Here is a 27,500-nt window from a genome sequence, read left to right as displayed (position 1 = left end):
GAAAATCACTTGAAACGGCTGAGCATGCTTGTCTGAGTTATTGTTGTTGTTTGGCAGATCCCTGACCAGGAAGCATGCTGATTCCAGGGCCTGAGCTGGCCCATGCATGGACCGGGGCAGTTTTGAGCCCACACATGGACAGGGGCAGTTATGGCTTCAGCAACAGAAGGCACAGAGCATCCTGTATGTCCATATGTCCTGTGGAAGTGCGTGAACAGATCTGTGGGGAGGGGTGTCGGTGGTAAGAGAGCGCGTGCCAGGGTCGTGCCAGGGTCGTGCCAGGGTCGTGCCAGGGTCGTGCCAGTGAACAGGCAAAGCCCTGTAAGCTCCGGTCATGGACTGAGATGAGCCTGATTACCCTGGACACTCCCCCGTTCATTTATGACTTCGTTAAAGCATTCGTAAACTCACTGCGTAAACTCACCAGTAAGGAGTACTGGTGAACACTGCACTGGTGTTAGTGGGATGTGAGCAGTGTGTTTCTCTGCAACATTGCTGTGACTTCAGCTCTGCTCTGTATGTGGTCTTAAATCAGTCTACGTTGAAGAGCAGTGTGTGTGTGTGAGTGTGTGTGTGTGTGTGTGAGTGTGTGTGTATTCTCTGTGCATGAACTGGTGGTTTCTGCTGTAGGGCGGTGAGCTCAGGGCTGCTATCTGGACGCTAGCAGAAGTGATAATTACTGCTTTCATATCATGGGATCCGTTATGCAGCGCGCACGGGACGAGCGGCACGCTGACACGTTTGGGCCGCGACGTCACCCTCGTGCAGTCTGTCTGTTTCTTCTTCTCAATCTTTATCTTTTCTCTGGCTGCTGTTGTCGTGTGTTGTTTCCCAGCTGGTGCAGTGGATTGTGGGGGCTACTCATCCTCCCCCCCGTGGTCCGGCTGACTCTCACCACCCCCTTCTCGCACCCACCTGGAGGAAGGATTTGGCCTGGTCGGATTTGGCCTGGTCAGTGGTCGGCCGGCCGGCCGGCCTGGAAAACGTCAGGAGCTGATCGGTGGACTCCGAATTAGTAAAATGGTTTAATAGTAGCCATTAGCTGTGTAGCGAATGTTTAAAATTGAGCCGACCAGCCTTTTCATATATGCATATATTTTTTAAATGGTTGAAGTAGTGGGTGACTGAGAGGCAGGTCTGCGATGGAGCCAAAGACCTGCTCTGCGCTCTGCTGACAGTACCTTTGTGAATGATCACGGTCCCGGCCATGACGCTGCCCTACGTGGCCTTGCTTTGAACTGTTTTTGTCTTTTTTGTGATTTTTCCGTATGTGTGATGCCTGTCACCGTGTCATTCAGCAAATCAACCTCTGGTGAGCGGCATCGATGCCTCGGGTCCGTCCGCGTGACCTAGCGGGACCTGATCCGGCATTCCTGTCTGGTATATTTATTACGTCGGAAGTAAGGGATTGTGCCGTCTTTTCAATCCAATTAGGAATGCCTAACTTTAGAAGACATGCAGGATACACAACTGGGGTGTGATCTCGGTGCATCAGAGAAATCAGCTAAGTGGCCCCTGCTAAGATGTACTTCTAATTGTGATTACTACATATTATACACGTGCTTGCTGGCATGTTCAATTCTGTTAGGCTTAATAGATTGCAATGTTTGTTCGATGTTTCTGACTAAACCTCATTTAAATATTTTGTACTGCTGTTATGCAGTACATTAAAAAAAAAAAAAACAACACTGATTAAAAGTATGAAACATAAACACAGGCAGCAGACTAATGGAATACAAAATTACAGTCTGTATTATATGTGCATGTGAGCATGAATGAGCGTTTGGGGCTTTACATCGTCAGAGACAGAATAACGCAGCTCTGAACAGCCTGAATGAGACTTTGAGATTTAAAAAAAAAAAAACCTCGAATCCCAGAAAAGCTCCTGCAAATAAACATCTCCCGCACTGAGACAGAGGGGAGTTTAAAGTGAGAAAATGAGTTCAGAATGAGAAAAGGCTAAACACTCCTCTTTATCTGCCACTCTTGCCGTTACGTTGACGTTCAAAATATGGGGGTTGTGTGCGTACCAGAACTGGCAACCAGACATCCCAGTTAAGCGTGTAGCGTCGATCAAGGCCCCTGATCTGCAGACCTGAGGAAGTAGATCCTGCTTCCTGTGGCCTCTGAGACGCGATGTTTGTCTTCTGTCGTCTTTTTGTGTTGTTTGTTTTTTGTGGTCCTGGCCCCTCCCCCTCAATGTTGATTTATGCAAATTGGCTGTAACAGAAACCTGCTCCAGGCTTTGACACAGTCCTGATGGGAACTAGTCAACTGCGTGTACGCGCGGGTGCACCCTCAAGAAGCCGCCCCCGGGCTGCGAGGCCCAGACTGAGCTGACGTGACGCACGCTCTGGAGCACGACAGCACACGTGTGATCCGTGGAGGCGTGGCCTCGGGCGACAGAACAGCGCGCCTCAGAAGACCCGATGATGCTGTAATCTTCCCCGAGCGGTGTCAGAGGTTTAAGGCGCGGGACCGAGGGTTCGGCGGGGGGGGGGTTGGAAGGTGTGTAGGAGTCAGAGCGCTCATTTGAGCCCAGCTGGGGGGTGTTTAGAGGGAGCGAATACAGCCACACACCCTTGTTTATATTCAGGATGGACAGCAGCTATGGGTCATGTTGACATTCCTTTGTGTGGGGCCTATTTCGTTGTTGTTTTGGTTTTTTGGTCAGTGCTAAGCCAGTCAACTCCCAGTGCTGCGAAGACACTGATTGGAGCAGATCCAGTAAAGATTCAGTAATGATGATACTGTCACTGGGTCTCACCCTCCTCACAGAACCTGTCCGGTGAAGTATTGGATCTTCGCTAATCAGTTGCCCATCGTAACTGCACCTTGGTTCATTCAATGTGACTTTACCTCCGCTGGTTCTTTTGGATAAGACAGGACTCTTTTTGTCTGTCGTAAGTGAAATATGAATCTTTTGATGAATCGCCGAGCCATTGTGCTTTAAATGAGACTCTGAATTGGTTTGCTTTTTCCTGCTAGCATGCCCTATCAGTAATGATGAGCTCCCAGACTGGGTGCAGCCCATTCACTGTAGAGGTCACCGTGCCTCGGGGCTGTCACCACGGGCCTGACTGGCCGAACTGGAGCGAATGATGCTCCCGGCCCATTACGAGTGATGCTGCTCCTTTTAATAAGTCGTGTTTGTTAAACATCAGCCAACAGTGGTGCAGATGAGTATCGTTAGCACATACTCATTATTTAACCTGCAGTACCCTCAAGGGAAAAAAAAAAGATAGAACCCTGTCAGGCTGTGCAGGGCCTCTGACTGCTCAGACAGCCCCAGTCCAAGCCCCGGGCAGTCGGACCTAACTGGGCCCAGTCGCCGTTCCAGTCAGCCTTGCAAACATCCGATCTGCCCCTAACCGCAACCCCACCCCGCCGGACGGGCCAAACTCAAGCAGGGCTGACAGTGGTGCTGAATCTGGAGCTCTCTCTCTCTCTCTCTCTCTCCCTCTCTCTCTCTCTGTCTCTCTCTCTCTCTCTCTCTCTCTCTCTCTCTCTCTCTCTCTCTCTCTCTCTCTCTCTCTCTCTCTCTCTCTCTCTCTCTCTCTCTCTGAGACAAAAGAAATTCAAAATATCACCGCCGTGCCATGACACCCAGCACTAGACAAGCCTCTCATTATTCCCGCCGGAGAATGTCAGGCAGGGAATCCAACTAATGGACTAACTTCTCTGACTAATCATTTTTCTGATGCTTGCTCACAAAAGAGCTTCCATCCGTAAGGATTACACCTTCTATTTTTGCCAGAGCAAACAGTCCAACTCGAGGCACAGAGCCCCACCACCCACCCGCAAGAGAACATTTTCCCCAAACTGATAGTTTCCTAACTTGTCTGATAACTTCTCAAATGAGTGATATCATGTTTTAACAGCTCTGCTCCTTGAGTGTATCAATTATTAGTTTTATTTAACCATTTAAATTACATGCTTAATGATTAATCTGTATTGAGAATGATGGATTAATCCAAGGCATGAAATTCTAAAGTGTGTGTTTTCCCCATTCCATAACATTCCGTAACAATTAATAGGATTTCACGGCATAACAGGATTGGGCTTAGGTTTCTTTATCCGTCTCACTACAATAGCTGTAAATATGAATTTAGGAGATCAAACACATTTTGCTCTATTGTTAAGAAGCTTACAGAGGAAGGGGAAAAATGTCAAGGCACCCGAGGGTGTAGGGAAGTGGGGGGCAAACATCGCTCCGTTCCTCTCTGCCCGAGTTTCTGAGCTGGGCTCAGGGAAGGCAGAGGAGCGGGCCCACACGACCCGAAATGACTTTTCCACCCATCCAGACTGTTGATCTGAGCTTTGAATTATGGGTAGCAGTTCGGCCGAATCTCGGCATGGCGTCAGCCGCTTTGATCACCCCTCCCCTGCTCCCGTCCTAACTGTGCCACACTTTCAAGGATTAGCGAGTTAAGGCATCGTGTGCTGGCAGGGTTCAGGCTGGCAAAGTCAGCTAAACCGGAGCTTCGAGGCGTGGCGCAGCCCGTAGCAGCCCCGGTGCTGCCGACATCCTGGGTGCTCGCGAGGTGGGGGCTGCTAACGACAACGTGCCGTTTTCTTTGCCTCACTGTTCATTAAGAAAAAACAACAGTTCCTCCTGCAGCATAATCGCAGTCCTCATGGAGCGTGGAATGTAGTGGTTTCCTGTTGTTTCCATTCTACTCGCTCCCTTCGCACAGCTAGCCTTAACCCCGTGTTTGGACAGACCTGGCTAGCGTTTCTATGGTTTCCTTTTTTACGGAGTCCTCGCCATGCTTACGAGAGTGGATAAAGAATGCCAATACGACCAAAGAGCAAAGCTGCATCAGCAAATTCAAGGTGACAAACCACAGAGCACAAGAATAGCTTCGAATTTGCCATGGCCCACATGAGATTAGTGGGCTAAATATACCATCCACACCACGGAAGCCCAGCAGATCACTTGAGTGTAAAGGTTAGACGATACACAGACGACATACTGTATAGTATAAACATGTTTGACACAACTCTGTTTGACTGCCCGAGTGTATTCCAGCACAATGTCCTTTGACTGCACTGATTTGAAATGAGATACCATCCACACAGCACCGTCTGGGAGGTCACAGTTATAAATATAAGAGGATTACAGCCAGATGGAGTTCAAGAAGACATAGTGTGTGACTAGTACCATATGTTGACACTGATTCCCATTACAAAATGCGTACGCACGTACAGACGACTGGTCTGCTGCATTAGCAGCTACCGTTCTGTTGTATTAATCTGAGCGCATAGCTGTATGCTATGATAAGACGGCCGGTCCGAGCCTTGCTGTGTACTGACTGTGAGCAGGACTTCGGGGGGATGCAGTCAGAGCAGGGCCTGACCTCTGACCTCTGACCTCCTAGGCTGGTGGAACAGTGCGGGAGCAAGGCTGTCATCGGACTTTACAGAAGGGACGAGGACCAGAGAAGTGGAGTAAAAAAGCAAAAAGATGTTGAGAAATTGTGTAAAATTGTGTAAAACTAGATAGTCATCCACTAATTTGGGCAGGTGTTTGACGGCGTTCCGGTGTTGTGTGGGTGTTTTTGTACCAGTGCTGGTTGTGTTTTTCTGCGGCTTCCGGCACTGTGGGTCAGACCCCTGTCACTAGCACGTCCCGTGCCTCCAAATCGGTCACCGGTCCGCTGGCCCCGTGCGGCATTGTGACTCGCCGCTACAGCGCAGCGAAACGCAACCGCTGCCAACGAGATCCCCCCCCCCCGCCCGCCAGACACCAACAGCACCAAATACGGCCGGCACCGCCCTGCTACTGTCGCGGGCCGTAGGGGTGACGCGGCCATGGTTCACAGGTGCTAACATTGACATGGTAATCTTTCGCCACTGCTTTTCCAGATTCAAAGGGGAAAAGAATGACTACAGGGAAAATACGCGGGACGTTGGGCTGGTCCTTTCAGTCCTGCGCCTGGACTGCGTCATGAAAAGAGACCTGTCAGGCGTTGTGGAGTCGGTGGTGGGGGGGAGCAGATAAAACATAATAAACAAAGAGCCCATTGCCTGTGTTCCTGACAGCACTGCCGCTAACCTTTTGAACGGCAGTTATTTACACCATTCTCTCCCTTCTTGAGCGCAGCTGTCGCCTTGACATAGAAAGAAAAAGGGAGCGAGGCACTCAATGAGACAGCAGGAGGGAGAGAGGTATAGAGAGAGAGAGTGGAGAAGTGGAGGGTGGTGTGGCCTAACCGGGGCGAGGGATGTGGGGTTGCAGGAGGTTGAGCGGGTCCCCAGTAGCTCCTCTGTAGGGATGCACCTCCAGCATGTGCAAACTCAGCCATGTGGGAGGGGGAGGGGTGAAGGGTAGGCTCAAGCCCCGACGAGCTTTATTACCCCTTTCATAGCCATGCTAATCCGCTGCTCCCGGGAGCCTCAAACACCCCTCTGAGCACACACGCCGCCTGGCCCCGCCCCCGGCCTCCCACCCACCCCGGCTCTGGCCATTGTTTCGAGATCGGGGCACCCGGGGGCCAAGTGGCAGGCGTCGGTACAGGGGACGCCATGGGTGGCAGTGTGACGGGCCGTGCCGCGGGAGCGCGAGATTCCGCGGGCCCGAGCGGCGCTCGTCACCCTGCTAGTGCCTTCCGCCCTCGATCGCAGCTCCTCGTCCACCACGCGCAAACGCCAGGAGCGACTTTCTACGTCCCCCGTCGTGCCGCGCAGCGCAGAACCCGTCCTGCCGGGCTTCCCATCCCGTCGGATTTTAATTACCTGCGCCGCGCAGCTTAATCACGGTTGATTTTCCGAGGCGCAGCCGTTGTCTCCGTTCTCGGGCCCCTCGTTCCGCTCGCCTGTGATAATGTATGCAGATCAAACAGGAAGGAGCAGAATGCAAATGCGACGGATGTGGTTGGACGGCGGCACTCCTAATGGTGGCCTGATTCGTTTAGCAGTGATTGCTCCACTACCAGTGATTAATCCCCCTGGGGTTTGATTGTGTCAGATGGGAAAAAAACACAGGAGCAAAATTGGAAAGCATAATTAATAGATTCAGATCCTGTTAAATAGCCCCCATAAAGAGCAGAGAGTTTTAAAAAGGGGGAGTACAGAAAACTGGCACCCAATTTGTTCAGACTTTGTTCCAGTAATAAGATCCAGACCCCCCACCCCCCCCGCAGTGGATGAGATAATTAAAGTCTCAGAGATACACTGGTGAAAAAGGGGACCACCCTTTGATTTATCGTATAGGGAGAGAAAAAGCCCTGCCATCCTTTTCAAACTTCTGGTACATAAATTACGTTCTGTGCTTGATGTTTTGTTTTTTTTCCATTCACTGATAGACTGGCAAGGTGTGTGTTGGGGTTGGGCGGGAGGATTTGGACTAAGAACTAATATTTGTTAGAAATGAAAAGGATGGAAATGAGGAACCCTTTAACCACTTCCAGTCCCTTCATGAATACATAAACGTCTGAGATTAAAAGCACATTTGTAGCGAATTGTGGTTACTCCCAATACCAGTTATCTCGTAGGTGTCTTAGGAAATATGACATTTTGAATGAACGTTCAAATGGACTGGCACTTACCTTTGCTCAGTCAGTGATGTTAGCAGGACTGAGGCTGCCCTTTCGGAAGCCTCGGTTAAGAGCTGCCGGACATGAGTAAGGGATGCGACTCTGGTCACGCTCATTTCCGTTGCTATGAAGAATTTCACATCCCTACACTGTGCCGCGCTCTGTAACAACTTTGGAATGTGAGCATAAAGCTTTCCTGTCATTGTCTCCAATAGCAGGCGCGGAGCGCTCCGTTCCCTCGGAGGCGGAACGAGTAGATTTTTCCACTGGCTTTTATCTCGTTCCCTCCAGCTCCCTTGTGATTCAGGATGGTCTCAGCATTTCTCATTTGCCCTCTCCTTCCTTCTCTTTTGTCTCCTTCAGAAACATGTGAAGTCAGCATTGAAGATCTAGGAAGAGACCACAGAGCTACCTTTAGGACCTTGGTGGGAAGGTTCCACCTTCCAGTAAACCCGGCGAGACTTCTCCTTCCGTGTCCCGTGACCTTCGACCTCGTGTGCCCCTCGGATCATGGCGGGCCGACGAGAACCGCAGAGGACGGCGGGTACGTCCTGGGCCCGGGCGCTGGCCTTGTGCAGCTCCGTCCTGATGCTGTCCCACGCTGGGACGTGCGTGGGACAGACGTTCACCACGTTTCACCCCGAGCGGCGGGAATGGTCCTTCAACCACCTGACCGTCCACCAGATGACAGGTGCGCTTTACATCGGTGCCGTCAACCGCGTCTACAAGCTCTCCGGGAACCTGACCCTGCTGGTGTCCCATGACACCGGGCCGGAGGACGACAACAAAGCCTGCTACCCGCCCCTCATCGTCCAGCCGTGCTCTGAGCCGCTCGTCCCCACCAACAACCTCAACAAGCTGCTCCTCATCGACTACTCCCAGAACCGGCTGCTGGCCTGCGGGAGCCTTTACCAGGGCGTGTGCAAACTGCTCCGGCTAGACGACCTCTTCATCCTGGTGGAGCCGTCGCACAAGAAGGAGCACTACCTCTCCAGCGTCAACCAAACAGGCACCATGTACGGCGTCATCGTGCCCTCACAGGGCAAAGACGGGACGCTTTTCATCGGCACCGCTGTCGACGGGAAACAGGACTACTTCCCGACCATCTCCAGCCGGAAGCTGCCCCGAGATCCGGAGTCCTCGGCCATGCTGGACTACGAGCTGCACACCGACTTCGTCTCCTCGCTCATCAAGATCCCGTCGGACACGCTGGCACTGGTCTCCCACTTCGACATCTATTACATCTACGGATTTGCCAGCGGCAACTTTGTCTACTTCCTGACTGTGCAACCGGAGACGCCGGAAAACGGCATGGCCTCCAGCGGCTCTCCCAGCGACCTCTTCTACGCCTCGCGCATCGTGCGCCTCTGCAAGGACGACCACAAGTTCCACTCCTACGTGTCGCTGCCTGTGGGCTGCGTGCGCAATGGCGTGGAGTACCGGCTGTTGCAGGCCGCCCACCTGGCCAAGCCGGGCCGCGTGCTCGCCGCCGCGCTCAACATCAGCGCCTCCGACGACGTCCTCTTCACCGTCTTCTCCAAAGGCCAGAAGCAGTACCACCGGCCGCCCGACGACTCCGCCCTCTGCGTCTTCACCATCAAAAACATCAACGCCCGCATCAAGGAGCGCCTGCAGTCCTGTTACCAGGGCGAGGGCAACCTGGAGCTCAATTGGCTGTTGGGAAAAGATGTGCAGTGCACCAAGGCGGTAAGAGGCCGTTCATTGTGATCACGTCACACCAGACGTTGCCCTGGTTTCTTAATAAACTTTGCAGATGAGCCACCACTATTATGTAACAAGTTTTCAATAGTATTAAGGCATGGACCATGTTGCAGTTAACTACTCGTTAACTTGTCTTAACGACTCGTTAACTCGTCTTTGATTTAAGCGGGCACTTTAAACCTTTTGCCCTGCATCCCTGCATTTGCGTGCGAGAGGTCTCCCTGTGCCTGCTTTGCCTCTCGGGAAAACATTCTCCCCGCATCAGACGAAGCAATTAGCTCATTCCCAACTTTACTGCATTGCCCATTGAGGACTCTATCAGGGCTGTATTCTTTTATGCAGCTATTCAGAGTTTAAGCATCATTTCACCAACGCTAATTTAATAGCGCCGTGGCGTTCCAGCACTGCTTTTTTTTTTGGGTTGAAGCCACATGGATGGTTTAGCACGGCGGGGACCTCATACACGGTAAAGCTCCTGTACTGCATTTAGTCCTGTCAAAGCCTGTTTCCTAGGTGTCCATATCAGGGTGTCCTTCTAGCACATGTAATTAAGGGCAATTTACGGCCCCGCTAGGATTAAAATCTAAAGCCCGGCACATTCAAATCTGCCTGCCTAAGATATGCTCACCAATTAGAATGGGTTTATTTCTCTTGGCAGGTTTCAAAGTGATAATGTTCTCCTCTAGTGCAGTGCAAATAAACAAAGCCTTCCTAGTGAGGCAGGAGAGGGAGGAGGGAGGAGAGGAGAGGAAGAGGAGAGGAGAGGAAGAGGAATGAGGCATGAGGCCAACTCTACGTTCCCCAGAGCAGGACTGTCCCACTGTGGTCAGGATGGGGTACCTATTTGTAAACAGCCTGTAGTTGGAAACCTAAGGAAATGCTTGGGAATGAGACAGACTGGGATTGGGAATTCTAGTCTGCACAACACGTTTTCAAGCGTTCAGGCATCTTATTTTTCCTTTAACAAATTCTGTTCAGAAATGCTGTCGTGCTTGGTGTCTGCGTTCTTTCATCGCCGACAGGAATGTAAGGAGTTATGACAGAATTATTAACACTAATGACTTGCTGACAAGGTTTCTATACTGTGTGTGTGTGTGTGGATGTCTCTAAGTGTGCTTTACACACACACACACACACACACACCTGGTTAGGAGGCTTGAGTGCGTGCATGAGCCTACAATGTTTGTGCACACAGACACGCGCACGCACGCAATGTATATAAAGCAAAAAGAGGTTCGGCTTTAATGTTGAACCCTCACAGAAGAGAGTGTTGGCCTTCTTCTGTGTCAGATCCCCCTGCCCTGTTTCTGTCTGACCTCTTTATTAACATCAGTAAATTCAGCATTAGTGCCTTGTCAGAGGGGGTTGTCAGCTGGTGAGGGTCATTGTAATGAACACCAGTGGGGGGGGGGGGGGGGGGGGGGGGGGGGCGTCATATTTGCACCATTGAGAGGCTGTGATTGGGCGTTCCTTCTGCGGTGGGAGTTACCACACCCTCCCCATTACACCTCCTCAGAGCCAGCCCCCAGAAGCCCACAGTGAGCCCATCACCAGTGGCCCCACGTGTGCTCTGAAGCCTCCGTCAGCTCGCCTGCAGGGAGACAGTTTGGTCAGTACCTGGTAGATAAGCACTGGCAGATTTGTAGTGATTCCCATAGAAATCACTCTTAAGGCCACACAGGGGCTGAGTAGTCCCACACCTCGTTCCTGTAATGCAGCAATTTTCTTTTCAACATGAGCAAGAAAATATTGTTATAAAGTAATATATATTCTTTAAACATTAAAAAACCCTCCTTTAACCTTTCTGCCAGGAGCCAGTGGCGAGCTAGACAAGTCTGTTTTTCTTTCATTTCCTGCTTTTTACTCTTGCCTATTCTGGACGGCTGGGTCAGATGTGGCTGTCTCCAGCGGCCCGGCTCCACTGGTATGTTGACACAAACCAAGAGTGCGTCCAGACCTAGCTGTTGGTCCGGTCCCCCCTGCGTCCATCTGTAGCGTGGGGTAGAAAAAAAAACAAACCATCCAACCCACGAGCCCACCAACCAGACAAACAATCCAAAACGGACATAAACAAAAAAAGAAGCAGAGAGAGAGAGACAGAGATTCGTCACAGTTCTTGGCCGCTGCCGCCTGCTGGCTAGCTGTCTCGCTCTCCGCTTGGGGACGGAACAGCTAGTCAGCTCCGGTGTTTCCTCTGTGGTTTCGCGCGCGTGCGCTGACCTACGAAGCATGCCCCGTACCCCAGACTGTCCCGATTTGTGCACGGACTCCAGAACTGCCCGCTTGAAACGATGGTGATGAAACTACCATCCGTGCTTCAGGTCTGCTTTTAGAACAAACAACCCCTGCCAACTTTGTCCTACGGCAAGGGGGGTGTGTGTGTGTGTGTGTGTGTGTGTGTGTGTGTGTGTGTGTGTGTGTGTGTGTGTGTGTGTGTGTGTGTGTGTGTGTGTGTGTGTGTGTGTGGGCGGGCGCGTGTGAGTGCTCGCATTGAGAATATGAATGGAATCAGATTTGCATCTGCCAGAGGTTCATCTGCACGGCACACATCAGCAAAACGACCGGGTCCCACTGTACGGTTTGTGGGATAGATTACACACACACACACACACACACACACACTCAGGCAAACAGCTGCACCTGGAACACTGCACCAGCACTCGCATTCAATTTACATGGCTAGTTAAACCGCCCGTCTCAGTTACAGAGAGGTCCTGCAGTGTACTTTACACACACACACACACACACACACACACACACACACTCAAATAGCTCTAGTCTGAACAGCTCCCAAAAACATCGCTAAATGGTTTTAGCACTTGTGCCGTTCTCTGGCCTTCGCTGATGGTGTAAACAGACAGAACTGCAACTCAGTCGGGTACCATTGAGCTCCTGTAAGTGTCATTCCGCCTGCTTTGGGAATAGAGGGATGGAGGGAATGTTTGTGTGGGAACGGGCACTCATTCCCCCCCAACGCCCCAATACAGCAGGCCAGGGAGGGACGGGGTGTTGCAGCATTAGTCTGCGGGTGGAGGGTGGATCTAACGGCAAGAGGGTGGTGTGGTGAGGTGTGCTTGCATCAGCCTGCCCATGCCCGCTCCCTCCACGTCCCGTGGAACTTTGAGGCCAGTGCCAGTCGCGAGGGGCCTCCAATGAACCGGATTGGGCGCTCTGGCAGACGGTGGGGGGGGCCTGTAATTCTGCCTCTCTGGCCCGGAATGAACGCTGGGCCATGCTGCCGTTTGACATGAAAAATGGCTCTCAGGACCTTCTGTTAGGTTGTAAATGTTTATGTGTGTGTGTGTGTGTGTGTGTGTGTGTGTGTGTGTGTGTGCGTGTGTGCCAGAGAGCGAGACAGAGAAAGAGATCCATGGATGGAATTCCACTGCTGGAATTAAAACCATTCCATTTTCCTTCTTTCTCATCCGGACTTTTGGGTGAACGTGGCGTGTAAACACGCCAGGTCATAGCTGTCTGTCACAGCTGTCGGTTGCGCAGCAACTGGAGTGTTTCAGTCAGGGGTTAAAATCACCTTGGCATGAGTGTTCTGGACCGTGTGCTTCCGCTGCAGATGCATGGAACGTCTCAAATCCTACAAGGGGAACTGAAATGTGTACATCTTTAAAAAAAAAACCTTCTCAGTGTCTCCTTTATGAAGAAATTATATTGGCTAGACGTTTAGATAAATGTTTGTATGGCCTCCAGATCTGAATTGAATACCAACAGAATTGTTCCCGTAGAGGAGTTAGTGTTAGAGGAGTACTGAGTATTGAGTCGCTCACCAAGTTCGATTTCAAGTTGACAGAACAACTTTGCTAACTAGCCTGATGAATGTTCTCGTGACTAGTCACGTCAACAGTTTGGAAATCTGGGCCTAATGTAACACAGCAGGCTCTTCTGCTCAGACGCTCCTGAAGTCCCTGGTTAACTGAGGTGTTTATATTAAGATGCGTCTAGACCCAAATTCGGCAGGCGAGAGATTAGCACGGAGGGAGGGCTTTGGGTCCCAGCGGTCCATGTCACCGTGGAGGGCCACAATTAACCCACGACTTCAGTTTTTGAGACTTGGATCCGGGTGATCAATTTTCTGGGTTGTTTTGCAATTTAATAAAAATTAATTAATTAATTAATTGCGCTTGACTTGCCAAAACAGTTTTCGAGTGGAGCACGAGAATTTAGTAAGCTGTGGTTTCAGATCTTAAGCATGAGGTGTGCCAAGCGTTTAGGGGTGTGGGGTTGTGTGTTTGGGGGTGTGGGTGGGTGGGTGTGTGGGTGGGTGGGTGTGGGGGTGTGGGTGTGGGTGTGGGGGTGTGGGTGGGTGTGTGTGTGGGTGGGGGTGTAGATGGGTGTGTGTGTGTGTGTGTGTGGGTGGGAGTGTGTGTTGTGGGGGTGGGGGTGTGTGGGTGGGTTTGGGGGTGGGTGTGTGGGTGTGTGTATGTGTGGGTGGGGGTGGGGGTGGGTGTGTGGGTGTGTGGGTGGGTGTGCGCGCCTCCCACTGTCCCATTAACCCCTCTCTCTTGGCCCATAGCCGGTGCCCATTGACGACTCCTTCTGTGGCCTGGACATTAACCAGCCGCTCGGCGGCTCCCAGCTGGTGACCGGACACATGCTGTACACAGAGAGCCGCGACCGCATGACTGCCGTGACCTCCTACGTCTACAACGGCTACTGCGTGGCCTTCGTGGGCACTAGGACCGGGCAGCTGAAAAAGGTGAGTTTGGTCGCCAGGTCTCCACGACGACATCCAGCCTCGGCACACGTTATCCCTTTAGTTTTCACACAACAGGTCACTCAGGGAGCTTTCAAGCTCGGGGTTTCTGCTCTGCACCAGAAGTTCACTCCGTGATATCACATCCGAGGATTAGCTCCGAGTCCCGAGGCTTTCCGGTAACCGCCAAACCGGTAAGACAGTGCCGGCGTCTGTGGCGCCAAGGACCAAAAACTTCCTTCCTGAATACGTGACGTTGTCCTTTAGATTGGGCCTGGCCCAGCTTTGTCCCAGTCCGGGTTCGGAGGCGTGCGAGGCACATCCGCTCACCGAGGGCACCAGCGGGCCTGCAGGGAACGGAGCTTATCGGCACTCGGACAACACGAGCCTCAAAACGTGCGGAGTTGAGCGCCTCCTACGGAGGACCCGGAGGAACCGGCCCAGAGCATCTGGCCAGCGTGGCGGCCCGTAATGGCTTTGAAAGGGTGGCGTAAGAGCTCGGAGCTGTGGGCGGTGCCGCGTGGGAATCGCCCGCCCACGTTCCGCCCACGGTCAAGGGGCTTTGCGGACTCTGGTCTTATTGTAACCAAGTACATCAAGGTATGAAAGACTTCTTCCAGAGCGCACTTAAAGGCATCGCTGCTGCTATGAGATAGCTTGGGGCTAAAGCTAAGAAACACCACGGGCGCAGGGGCGCGTGTTTACGCTGCGTATCGCCTCGCTGTGTTTTGCGTTCTGACGGCCATGATGGCGGTCGTCACGTCCAGCAGGGCTCGGACGGTAATTGGGGCGAAAGGGAGCACTTGGATGGTGCCACCTCCTTTCTTCCAACCCCCCCCCCCCCCCCCCCCCCCCCCCCGCTGACGCCAGCTGCCGGGCTCTGGCACAGGAGGGGAGAGATGGGCACGATGGAGGGGTGAGGAAGAGCCGTGAGGGGAGCTGGGGAAATATTTAGCTCTCGTGCCGCCCCACGCCCATGCCCCACGCGCACACCAGGGCTTCCTCTCCGCACCCTGTGATTAATCGATCAGTAATTGAAGCGGCGCTGTAATCAGGAAGCGGCATCGTAGCGTTTCAGCCGGTGTAATCCCCTTGTTTGAGTGAGTTAATCATTCACGTTATCCCTCGCGCCACTCCCAGGCCCCTCCCCCTGCTCACCCCTCGCTGGGAACGACACGGGATTACAGCCGTGCGTCACTCGCCGCAGTGATGCCACGGAATGCCTGCTTCTCCCTTTAACGCGCACAGCTCGCACATGCTCACGGCTCTCGTGCGCACCTTCCATGGCGGGAAGGCGCAGCGTTCCGCTACAGAGTCCAGAAGGCCCGTTGGAGCGCGCTCAGCCAGTGGCGATGTGGATGAGGCTGCTTTGTCGGGGCCTGGGGGGTAATTATTTATTTTTTTACGGGGGCGCTCGTCTGTGTGTCTGTGTGTATGGAGAGCTGGGGCGCAGGCACCGTGCCCTCAGGAAGCCCCGTGGGGTTCGCGTGTGTCATTTTTGTTGTGCATCGATAAGCCCTTTCCAGGCCAGGCGACACGGGGAATCTGCCTCCTTTTCCGTGCGGAGGGACTCTGGAGCCATGGGAGGAGGCCGTAGGTGTACGGGATTTTCCACAGCGGCGGGGATGTGGTGTGGCCCGAGGAAGGGGCGGAAGGAGAGCGCCAGTGGCTGCCAGGCGGACCGGGAAGAGAGATTGGGAAGGGACTGGAGAAATGGGAATTTAGCTCTGCAGAAGTAACCGGGTGCACACACCTGCCTGTAATTGGATTGGCTCCTTTCCCAAAGAGCAAACCCTTCCCACCCCTTATACCCACGCTCTTTCTCTCTCTCTCTCTTTCTCTCTCTCTCTCTCTCTCTCTCTCTCTCTCTCTCACACACACACACACACACACACACACACACACACACACACACACACACACGCACACTATTTCCCCATTCAGTCCACACACTCCTGCACCAATGCTTCCTTGCTATTTTGGATACTGGTCTATAGACCGTGGCCCGGGGGGGGGTCGTGGGTTGTTTTGGGGAGTCAGATGGAGAATCTAAGGTTAGATAAAACCTCAAGATGGGACTAATTGATGTAATCTCAGTGTTCCGCCGTTATTTCACACGATGAGGGCAGCTATCTTTGTGTAATCCTGACTAACTCATAACAAGACTTCCTGTTTAGCACACTGCCCTACCTGCAGACTTCCTGTTTAGCACCTTACAATACGTAAGCAAAGCACATGCAGAGGTCAGTGGATTGGGGGAGGGGCCGGGGCGTGGCATGCACTGACCCAAGGGAAGGGCCAGGGGTGTAGCCTTGTGAGGCCAAAGACCACTTTCTCAGACCATTAGAAATGGCCAGTGGTCTGCGGTCAGTATGTTTCCGGCTCTACACTAGGGATCAGGGTCCATGGTGTTCCTAAAAAACGTTCCTTTAACATTTACGGCATTGGCAGACGCTCTTATCCAGAGCGACTTACATACTTGGGAATCGAACCCACGACCTCGGTGGGTTGCTGGCACTTCACTAGTCGAGCTACGGGGGCCTTTCAGCGGGGGCCCCATCCTCGGCAAGGAGCTGCCATTTTTACAAACATCGGTAATAAAAGGCAGATGTCATCGGGCCCAGTGTGCGGGGGCCCCCTCCCGCGACCCCTGGCTGTCTCGTCACTCCAGGCTCTCGACCGGCCCACTCAGGTGTGGCCCTCCTGGCAGGCACCCGAGGCTTAATTGGACAAATGTCCCGTTGAACTGGTTAAGTGAGCGTCTGGGCACTGGTCCTGCTGCTCACCCCCCAACTGATCCTCATGACCCGGCGCAAGTGTACAGGGGATCGGCAGTGGGGCTCACGGCAGCAGGGCGCGAAAGGGACTTTCTTCCCTCGTTCTCGTCGGCTGACGTTCAGGAGACCTGGGAATCGGGCTTAGCCGGTCCGATACGTAGTGCCTGACCATCCCGCGGATGACGGCGAGAGAGAGAAAGGGAGAGAGAGGTAGAGGGTGAGACAGAGAGAGAGAGAGAGAGAGAGAGAGAGAGAGAGAGACACAGAATAAAGAGACAGAAAGGGAGATGGGGAGAGAGAGAGAGAGAGTGAGGGGGAGAGAGAAGGAAGAAGGGAGTGTGTTTTACAGCATTTTTCCATCCCAGGAGCAGCAGCACATAACAGCATGGAGGACAGAGCCCCTAGCAACAGCTGAAGCTCATGGCAACCGCTGAATAGCGCTCCTTCTATCCCCTAGGGCCATTCCCCCCACGAGTCACAGCAGGACAGTCCGCACAACCTGTCCTGCCCGGAGAACACACACATACACACTCGCACGCACACGCGCAGGCTGCTTTTTGGATTACGTCTCTCTCCCCTTCCTTCCTCCCTCGTTCTCGCCATGCAGTCTTCAATCAGACCTGTCACAGAAAGCCTTAATGAGTCATTTGCAGCTCCTGCCTGTCAGCAGACAGAGCAGAAAGACCAGCGCCGCTCTGCCCACTAAGCAAAACTCGCCTGGTGGTTCGGAGCTAATTACTTTTTTCAAGGTCAGGGGTCACCCACCACATTGCTGGTTTGTTTTTGGGTTTTTTTTCTTTTCTTTTTTTTTTATACTGCTGGCATTTTCCCGGTGGATTGCGATGCAAAGCTGAACTGAGCTGTCGGGAGGCAACGCAATCAGCTGACCGTGAGCTGCTGACCGCTCGAGATTGAGTCCATGCACCGAGACGGGCACAGCGGGCCAAAAAACCCAAATCGCCCGTCCCCTCGGCCGGGCGGACGACCGGCCGTCACGTCTGCTGCCTGAGTGGTTTAGATTGTTGTAGAGGAAGACAGACTGCTGTTCGATTGTTAAACGCCAACAGCCGTCGTTGTTTGTAGTCGTTTGGCAAAATGTTTCGCGTAACTTGTTTAAATGAGGTTGTTCTTTTTTCTTGGCGGTGCTTTAGTTTCGGCGTAGTTCCGTCGATCGGCGACACACTTTCTCTCTTCCCGACTGAAACGGCTGGTGAATATTTTTCCTTTGTAAAAGATGGCTTTCCGTACCACGTGTGCCACGCTCAGTTGCTTTGTGCTGGTTGAAGTTCGTTTAGAGCAATTTTTCCTACAACACCCAAGTAAGTTATTACAATAAAAACCGTAACGGGCGCTGGCAGCTGGTTATGCGGCCGAAAAGCGACCTCGATGATTCTCAGCGAGATCGCAAACAATCTTCCTAATCATGTTACTGTACACTAGGTGATTCACCTACAATTTGCCTCCTGGCTATAATGAAGGCCTCTGATTGGTTGGCAGCTCTAAACGCACCTTTGAGGAGACACTCGGCCTAATTTTGCTTGGGTAAAGGAGACCATTTGGCTCCCGGCCTGTGGAGAAGAGGCATTCATCTTGGACTGGAAAAGTGTAATAAAGAATGAGCTATAACTAGCTTCCCAGAGCGGAAGGGTTTGTCTCTGTCGCTGTGGAGGACCCCAAGGTTGCCAGCGCCACCATGAATCCTCCAACGGGTGAGCAGATGGACAAACACGATTAATTTGTAGTAACAAAGTGGCTGGGTTTGAGTGTAGAATAATGTTGGGGAGTGCATGACTGGAGTACACGTAAATGTGTGTGAGGGCGTAAACTGCACTTGTGTACACTTGCGATCATGGGCCGATTTGGAATAAGTGTGTAGTCACCAGTGACGTGCGGGTAAGCGACCTCAATTTGACCGACGGGGGCCCAGCCTTTAACCCCAGGATCAGACGTCAGGGGAACAGGCTCTTGGCAGCAGACCCCACCCTAGACCCCCACCCTCAGCCTGGGAGAGAGTGCCAACTGCCTTGGCTTAGGCAGAAAGTTGGCAGGCCCACGTAGCCTTATTCAGCTTTCAGATGCCCGCGCGCATCCACCTGCCCGTACCCCACACATCCACCCGCACACACCCTCGCATCCACCCGCACACACACACACACACACATCCACCTGACAATACACCCTCCCATCCACCCTCCCATTCATCCATCCATTCATCCACTCTCATATCCACACATCCACACATCCACCCCCTGCAGGGTCACGTGTTTACCTGGCAGGGTAGTGAGTCTCCCTCTTGCCGCTTTGTGCTCTAAAGTACTGTGTGTGTGTGTGTGTGTGTGTGTGTGTGGGGAGAGGGGGAGGAGCCAGTTGTCCTTTTCATATTTGTGTTTCATGGCTCTCTCACTTGCGCACACACACTCTCTCTCTCTCTCTCTCTCTCTCTCTCTCTCTCTCTCTCGTTTCCTCCATATCTCTTCAGCCCAATGTCTTGCAATTACACTGCCCACCCTGCAGTGATCTCATTACTGACATTCAGTAACCGATCTTGCTCACTCACACACACACACACACACACACACACACACACACACACACACACACACACACACACACACACACACACACACACACACACACTCACCCCCCTCTCTGTATGTCTCTCTCTGCCTCCTTCCCTCTCTCTCCCTCTCTGTCTCTCTCCGTCCCTCTCTCTCTCTCTCTCTCTCTGTGTATGTCTCTCTCTCTGTCTCTCTCTGTGTGTCTCTCTCTCCCTCCCTCCCTCTCTCTCTCTCTCTCTCTCTCCCTCTCTCTCTCCCTCCCTCTCTCCCTCCCTCCCTCTCCCTCTCTGTCTCTCTCTGTCCTTCTCTTTCTCTCTCTCTCTCCCTCTCCCTCTCTCTCTCTCTCTCTCTCTCTCTCTGTATGTCTCCCTCTCTCTCTCTCTCTCTCTCTCTCCCTCTCTCTCTCTCTCTCTCCCTCCCTCTCTCTCTCTCTCTCTCTCTCCCTCTCTCTCTCTCTCTCTCCCTCTCTCTCTCTCTCTCTCTCTCGTGCTCCTCCCGCGAGCCGTCTCATGCCCATTCCCCCACCTTCCCTCTCTGCTCCTGTTCCTCCCCCCCCCCCACTTCTCTCTTTGTAGTAATTGCTGGGCTCGGTCCCCAACGGCCACTTCAGTCCTCGTATATCACTTTAACGGCGGAATATTTCAACTCAAAAAGTTTGTTTTCTTTTTTTTTGTTTTTTTAGAGGAACTCCGGCCAAACTTCTCCGCGCCTGCTTGGCGGGCTACGGCGTTCTCGGCTTAACCAGACCTCCTCTCATCGCGGCCGCACACTGAGCAGAGAGCCCAGCCTGCAGAGTTGATTAGCCGCTTGTGCGCAGTAACCCGGGTCCCCTCAGGATATCCTGGCATCTGCGCGTCTCTGGAAAAGGCTGTGTCTTCGTCTCCGTCCCCGTTATTAAACGTCTGCCAATAGAACAACCTACCACGCACACACACGCACGCTTTTCTCCGTTAATCTGAATCGGATACCACGCCCCCTCGCCCCGCTGCCAGCGTGCGGTGAATAGATGAACCTCTCTGCGACTGGTGTCCCTTCTCACCTGAGAGACACCGCTGGTCATGCCTGCCTCCGCTCTACTCCCATAGGCTGGGTGGGTGGGTGGGTGGGGCGGTGCCTGTGGTTGCCAGGTCCGGATACAATCTGCAGGAACAAAGCAATGCGGTTGAGCCAAAGGCAACCGTGTAAAAACACCAGAGCCACACTAGATATGTGGATACACACATATCTAGTTGCTGCGTCTCGAGCAGCGGTGGACGTGGACGCCCAGGATACGTATTAGGTCACAACATTTGCAGATTCTCTGGTGTTGCACCAGTGTTTTTTGTAACTGGGTCTAAGCAGATTCTGGTCCTGGCAAAACAACACGGGGAGGGGTCGCTTCCCAGATCCGCGTCTTCCCGCTGACGGTTTTCCGACAATTAAACGCGAAAACGGAGGCCGGAATCTCCAAGCGTTGGCGTGACTTACAGATCTGCTCTCCACAGCTCATTAGACACTGTTGAGACAAGTAATGTCTCCCTGCGCTCCCAGAGCGTGCGCCTCACTGCGGGGCGTCGCGCTCGTCCTCTCTGAGCTTGACTGCTGGGGTCTGATTGTGCCGGATGACGGTCAGCTTATCAGTATTCCTGCAAAATTCCCAGCCAACACTCACACCACGGGGAGAGCTTTTGAAATTCATGGAAATTCTTATCGGTTGCGTTCGCTCGGATGACCCGTTTCTGTGGAAACGGCACGGTGTTTTTTTCTTTTTTTTTTTTAACAAAGCCTAAAGTTCCGAATATTCATAGACTAAATTGTGATGGAATGAGAGAGATAGTGAGAGATGGAGGTAAAGGGAGGGAATGAGAGGGAAGGGGAGAGATGAAAAGAAAGAGAGAGAGAGAGAGAGAGAGGGAGAGGGAGGGAGAGTGAGTGGGTGAGAGAAAAAGGAGCGAGAGAGAAGGGAAGAGAGAGAGAGAGGAAGAAAAACGCTAGAAGAGCATCTCTTGCCCGTGAATCCAAATATAGATTCGCGCCATCCATGGAAGTGGGTTGCTGGCAGGTTGCCATGCTGTATTGATTTTCTTTACAAAGTACTTGAATGGGCTAGATATTTGTGATTACTCAATTCATTACTGTAGTGCAGAGAGTGGAAGAAAATTAGATAAGGGCCAGACTTGATGGGATAACCTCAAAATCCACTGTGTGTGCATGTCTGCTTGGCCAGAGTGCACTTTAAACCAATTAGGCGGGCTTGGCCCGGCCCGTGGCTACAGCCGGCGGTTCCTCCACCTGTCTGGGATCTGTGTTTTTAGCGCTTCGTTCCTGAGCCACGTGCAGCGATTTCATTTGCTTTGGAATACGTCGCGCAAACTCGACCTGTCGGATGTCAGCTGTGTGAAGCCTCCAACGGGGGGGAAGTTCTTAAATCCTATATATCTTATATCCTGTGTTCCTCTGCGATATCGTCAGCGTCTTAATACAGGTCGTCTTAATTCCCGGCCCCCCGGCTCCCCGGCCCCTCACTGTGGGATCGAACGGCGACCCCTCCCTCCCCATAAACGCGTGGAGCATCCCGGCAGAGCGGTTTGGTAGCCCACACGTCTCGCGCATGGATCGGTTTGACCTGAAGCACACGCCTGCCTCGTTGCGAGCAGGGGGAGCAGATGGAAACACCGCCCCCCCCCCCCCCCCCCCCCCCCAGACGCCACCCCGCCGCGCTTTCGGAGTCGTCCTGCTCATCTTCCCGCTGCTAGCGTTAATTTCCTGTCTCATCGTGGCCTCACCCCCGCCGAGACTCCTGGGCTGGCGCTGTGGCCCGTGAGCCCTTACGAGTGCAGACGGCTCTCTAATGGTGTACAATAATGTTCCCAACAAGGGGGTAATGATGCCTCCCTCGGAAAGTTATTACTGGGCCTCTCCGCCCACAGCTGGCCGCACTCCTGGGCTCTAATGGCCAATGACAGCTGCCACGCCCCCTGTGGATCTCACTCGCTGGAATGCAGGCCGGACACGCCCCCAGCGGGTCTCAATCGCAGGGTTGCGGGCCGGTCACGCCTCCTGGGAGGGACCTGCCCCGATGCAACCACATGCGTATTCCCACCGAGCCGCACGGGAACACGTGTACTGGGTGTCGTCTGTCTCCTAAACTCAACATACCATCTTTACAGTTTTGCTCATAAACTCTGTTCTGTTGCCTGTAGACTGTAGACTTCGTGTTTTTTTTGTACGTCTGGCTCTGTGTGGGTAGCAAAACCAAAGCCTTCCTCTATAGATGCAAGGTTAGAGAGGGAGGTGATTGGGTTTTTTTTGGTTTTTTTTGCGCTCTCTCACTCTCTCTCTCTCTCTCTCTCTCTCTCTCTCTCTCATTTCGGATCCCTCACACATCCTTCCCGTTCCGTGGTCCACTGGCTCCAGGCTTTTTCATTATGCGGTGCCTGGGAGTTGCGTCGGACAGCAACCGGAGCGCTGGAACAGAGAGCAAGGTCACAGCCGTGTAATGTCATTACACAATGAGAGAGGGAGAGGGCGGGAGAGAGAGCGAGAGAGAGAGAGAGAGAGAGACTGACTAGCTTAGGGACGTGACTTTGTAAGCTCTGGGTAGATCAGAGTGTGATGGACTTGGTGGTGGGGGTAGATTGGGGTCATTGTACCAGTGGAATGCTGAAAGTCACCTAATCTAAACTGGTTGCTACCAAGGTTGCCAGGTAAGATGGCGTGACAGTACTGTTTTACGGCGCCGGACGAGGTCAGATATTAAACAACACAGTCGTTTGTCAGGCATGAGTAAGACCGACAGGGGTGTCCTTTATGGTGAGGGGTTACATATGGTTTACACACACACACACACACACAGCCCGTTAGAAATTGCTAAAACCAGCTGCCGTCCCAGCAGGGTTCAGATTCACAGGCATTATACATGTGTGTTAGTGTGTGTGTGTGTGTGTGTGTGTGTGTGTGTGTGTGTGTGTGTGTGTGTGTGTGTGTGTGTGTGTGTGTGTGTGTGTGTGTTAGTGTGTGTGTGTGTGTGTTAGTGTGTGTGTGTGTGTGTTAGTGTGTGTGTGTGTGTTTGTGTGTGTGTTAGTGTGTTGGTGTCCTGGCCCACAGTCTGGTTGTTCTTACCCTCTTGAGGAAAGTATACAGCTGTGTTTCAGGCCAGATCAACATTTCTAATCTTGCATCATCCAAGTTGCATAAACCGCTGATTCTGCTCAGTGGGTGAGGTGATGCTCAATCTGGCATTTTCCCAATAGTAATAATAACACTGATAACACATTCAAATGAAAAAGTATTTATTTGTTAATTGTTCTGATTTTTCTAATCTTTTACTGTTAAAAATATGTGGTAAATAGCTGGATGATGAAGGCAGGGGTCTCTGTGTGGAACCCAACCAGCCTGGCTCCGCCGCCAGGGGGAAGGAAGCGGAACGCCGGGACCAGGCCGGTGCTCCCGCGCGGCGGGGCCGCACTGTTGCCCCGTGATACTGGGAGAGGAAGTTGTTACTCCTCTCAGACTACAATGACTTCCTCCCTCTGAGGAGCTAAAAGCAGTATCAGGGGGGAGAAGACAATATATTTACTCTGGACAGAGAGACGGCAAGCAGCGCCTCTCTCTGTCTGCTGCGATTCTCTCTCTCTCTCTCTCTCTCTCACTCACACACACACACACACACACACACACACACACTTTCTCTCTCTCCCAGTTCAGTTCAGCTCCACAAGCATCACGCTGTTCATTTGCGGTATTGCCAAAGCAGAACTGCGGTGAATCGACGCGAACAAACCTTTGCGATACCAAGGAAATGAAGAACTCTGTGTTAATAATAATTAACGCAGAAGGACTGTAACTGGCGTACGTACCGGAGAAGAAAAGAACCACCGTTAGTGTTTGTTAATGAGCTCTGTGTCAGGAGCGGCTGTGGGGGGGGACTCTTTTCTCTGCTCAGCTGTTGGCATCGCAGGGCTTTGTTGGGGTGGGGGTGAGTTTTTTTTAAATGCAGCCAGTTAAAGGATTTAATGATCCTTTTTTGAATTTTAAGTAATAGTGGAAATTGGCCTAATTCAGCTCTACAGGCATTGTTTGTTGTCCTCCTGTGCGCTCTCTCTCTCTCTCTCTCTCTCTCTCTCTCTCTCTCTCTCTCCATCCCCCCCGTGTAAGGCGTCCGGATCATGCGTTCTCCCATCTCCAGATCCACTCTCTCACATCGGCGAACGTGGTTTCTAAAGACAAACACACACACACACACCCCCGGTGCGAACTCTCTCTGCCCCGGCCCGCGTGGCCTCCTCCTACGGCGTTTAGCGGGTTGTTGTGGGTAAATATTTCCTTTATCCTCCTGTTCTAAGCTCGCGCTCGCCGCAGACAACCAAACGCACGCCAGTGAGCCACATCTAACGTGAACAGCGAGACATCTGAGAGAGACGAGACACAAGGACATGACATAAGGCCGCAAAGGAGACATGCCGGGCGCTCGCGCCCCGCCTGACGGGCCCCTTGCGGTTTTAATAGCCTTTCACTCTGGTTCTTCCTCACGCGTTGGTACACGGCACCCCTCCACACATTATTGCCCCAGCCTCTTCCGCGTTTTCTACTTCCCCCTTAACTGAGTGAAGTGCCGTCCTTCCTGTATGCGTGTGTGTTTGTGTGTGGTTTGGGACCGTTGTTGCAGTGGCTCTGGTTCCGATTACCAGATGCTCTTCGTAAAACTTTGTCTTGGGAGCCACACTGGGGCCCGGCTGGCACCGGGTTCTGTAATACCTGACGATCTGAGCCCCAGACTGTCGCGAGACAATGCCAGCTCTCTTGGGCCGGACTAGCACGAAGCCGGAGGGATCGAGCTGGCTCCCTCTCTCTCTCTCCCTCCTTCTCCTCCCTCCCTCATTCCTTCTCTTTTTTGGCCTTTCAGGGACCTAAACACCTAATTAACCCGCCACAATCCTGTTACGTGCAGGAGTTACGAAGCAGGAGGGGTGTGGAGTCGATCTGCCAGGCCGTCTCCGTCCCCAAGCGGCAGTTGCAGCTGGTTGTCTTTTCCCAGATCTCGCAGGTCCATTCGCTTGCAGGTCGAGTGTACTCAGGGGTGTAGCCTGATGTTTTCTGGGGTCAGCACGGAGCTGCGGTCAGGCTGGCATTGTGACATGGTCACATGGTGCTGTGATGTTCCCTGAGCCTCGTCGGTACTCGAGCAAAACGGCAACAAGCACCACCGCTGAACGGGACTCTCTCTCTCTCTCTCTCTCCCCTCTCTCTCCCCTCTCTCTCTCTCTCTCTCTCTCTCTCTCTCTCTCTCTCTCTCCCCTCTCTCATGCCTTACGCATGATTGTGCATTCAGACTTGACACCACTGAAACACATCACTTAAATTTCAGACTCAGTGTGTTCCAGAACACTGATCTCTTTGTTTTCTTGTGCCTGGAGCTTCTTTCTCTCCCTCTGAGTGTGTGTCAGTGCAGGTTGTGCGTGAGCGTGTACGCGTGTGTGCATCCAGCACACAGGCTGCGTGAGAGCGCCCTGGCGATCTGGCGCTGTCCGTCATCAGGTCCTCGCTCCCGTTCTCGCCCCGGTGCACCGCTCCTCACTGCGCCGCCTCTTTGTCCCAGCGCCTCCTCTCCCTTTCTCCGGCGCTCCCCTCAAACTGTGCTCCTTCACGCTTTAAAAATATTAGCATATCATTGCCATGAGAGGCCTCAACTTTGCAATTAATGGCTTTTTAATGGCTCCCCCGGCCACCGAATTATACAGCTCAGCTCCTCAACGTGGGCTCGGGTGGTGGTGGGCGGGGGGACCGTATGGATGCCAGCCAGGCCCTGCGAGGAGGAGTAGGCATCCAGAGCCTTCAGAGGAGCGTTATTTTAGAGTCAGGGAAAGTTTATTGGTCTGAACTGCGCGGGGGCCCAGGCTAGTACTCCTTTATGCTGGCTAGATTAAGTGTCACTGGGGTTTCGGGTTACTGTAAAGGCTGGGCAAGGGGTGGGTTTGGGGGGGCTAGCCGCTGTCGAGTGAACGCGCTCACCGGGACCCTCGGAGCGAACAGCTGAAGCGTCTCTGCTGGCCTCCGTATCCATGACAGGAAAACAAGGCGCGCTGACAACCCTGTAATGCGCCATCCGTCGTGGCGGTCGGACCGGCGACCCCCACGCCTGCAGGCAAGGAGGTGGTGGAGGATGTTTGGAGTTGTTTCACGGGTGTGCACGAATCTGTCCCGGCACGTTTGCGGGTCGATTTTCTTCAAACGTGTAGATTCGTGAGACCTCCCGCACAACGGCATTTGTGAAGGAAACGACAACATTCCGGAGGGAACCGCCCCACGCCGGCCGGGCCGCACCTGCCGGCCCGCCGGGCACAGCCTTCCTTTGTACTGCTCGGACGGCCTTGGCACCGGGGGCGTCATCCGCTGTCGCCACGGCAACATTCAGCCCGTGCGAGCGGAAGGACAAGCTAGCACTAGCACGCTAACCAGCTAGCGCGCGGCACCTCGGTGGAGAGGAGCCAGAAAAGCTCTTTAGCCATTACTAGGGTTGTCAGTGTGAAGAAGATTAAGGGAAAGAATTTTGGTTTTTTTCTCTCTCTCTCTCTGTCCCGCTTTTGAACTCCCGACGTCCTGTTCGAACGTGCTGGAAAGTTTCACGTTTTTTTCCGTGGAGTCCTTCGCAGCTCGGCTGGCAGGAAACGCTGAGTCGTCGTTTCCTCCGAAAAGCCTCCGGCGCTGTCTTCCGCTAAGCAGCAGGCGCTTGACATTTCCCCCCCAAGTTTACGGACTAATTAGCCTGATTTATACCTCCACCCCCCACCCACCAAAAAAGAGGTGAAGGAATCTCTCCATCCATCCGTCCATCCTTCCAGTGGGGAATTTCAACCCACCGTTGGCCTTGGTTGTTTACCTTGTGTTGGCCGGGCTAACAATAGAATTGCAGACGAAGTCATCTTTTTGGTTGGGTTTTTTTTTTTTTTTTTTAAACTTCAGGATTGTTGAATAGGTGTTTTCTTTTCCTCGTTCCCACGTTGTCCTGCCGCTCCCGTGAGGCACCGCGTGTTCCCGTCCTGTCCCGAGTATTTCTGCCTCTTTCTTCTACTGTCCCATTGTTCACTCCGGAGGAGATTTGCTTTGTATTTCACACTGCATTGTGCTGTGACTCTCTTTTTGCAATAGTGCAATGTTTTTGCACATAGAGAAAAATATAAGATAAGGTCATTTAAGGTAAGTGAGAGAGCTGGAGAGA

The 27,500-nt window shown here is 52.8% G+C and overlaps 1 protein-coding gene across 1 annotated transcript in view; it reads left to right on the top strand.

Moving 5' to 3' along the window:
- The window catches only part of plxna2 (plexin A2), a 143,084-nt gene that overhangs the window by 13,797 nt on the left and 101,787 nt on the right, over positions 1-27,500 (top strand). Inside the window, exons 2-3 of the mRNA XM_035521313.1 lie at positions 7,902-9,245; positions 13,789-13,971. Of these exons, the coding sequence (XP_035377206.1) occupies positions 8,049-9,245; positions 13,789-13,971 (1,380 nt within the window). The 5' untranslated portion in view covers positions 7,902-8,048. The remainder of the gene's footprint in view (positions 1-7,901; positions 9,246-13,788; positions 13,972-27,500) is intronic.

The sequence above is a fragment of the Electrophorus electricus genome, chromosome 22 (genome assembly GCF_013358815.1).
Source record: "Electrophorus electricus isolate fEleEle1 chromosome 22, fEleEle1.pri, whole genome shotgun sequence".
Lineage (NCBI taxonomy): Eukaryota > Metazoa > Chordata > Actinopteri > Gymnotiformes > Gymnotidae > Electrophorus > Electrophorus electricus.
This window is presented reverse-complemented; position numbering and strand designations above follow the sequence as displayed.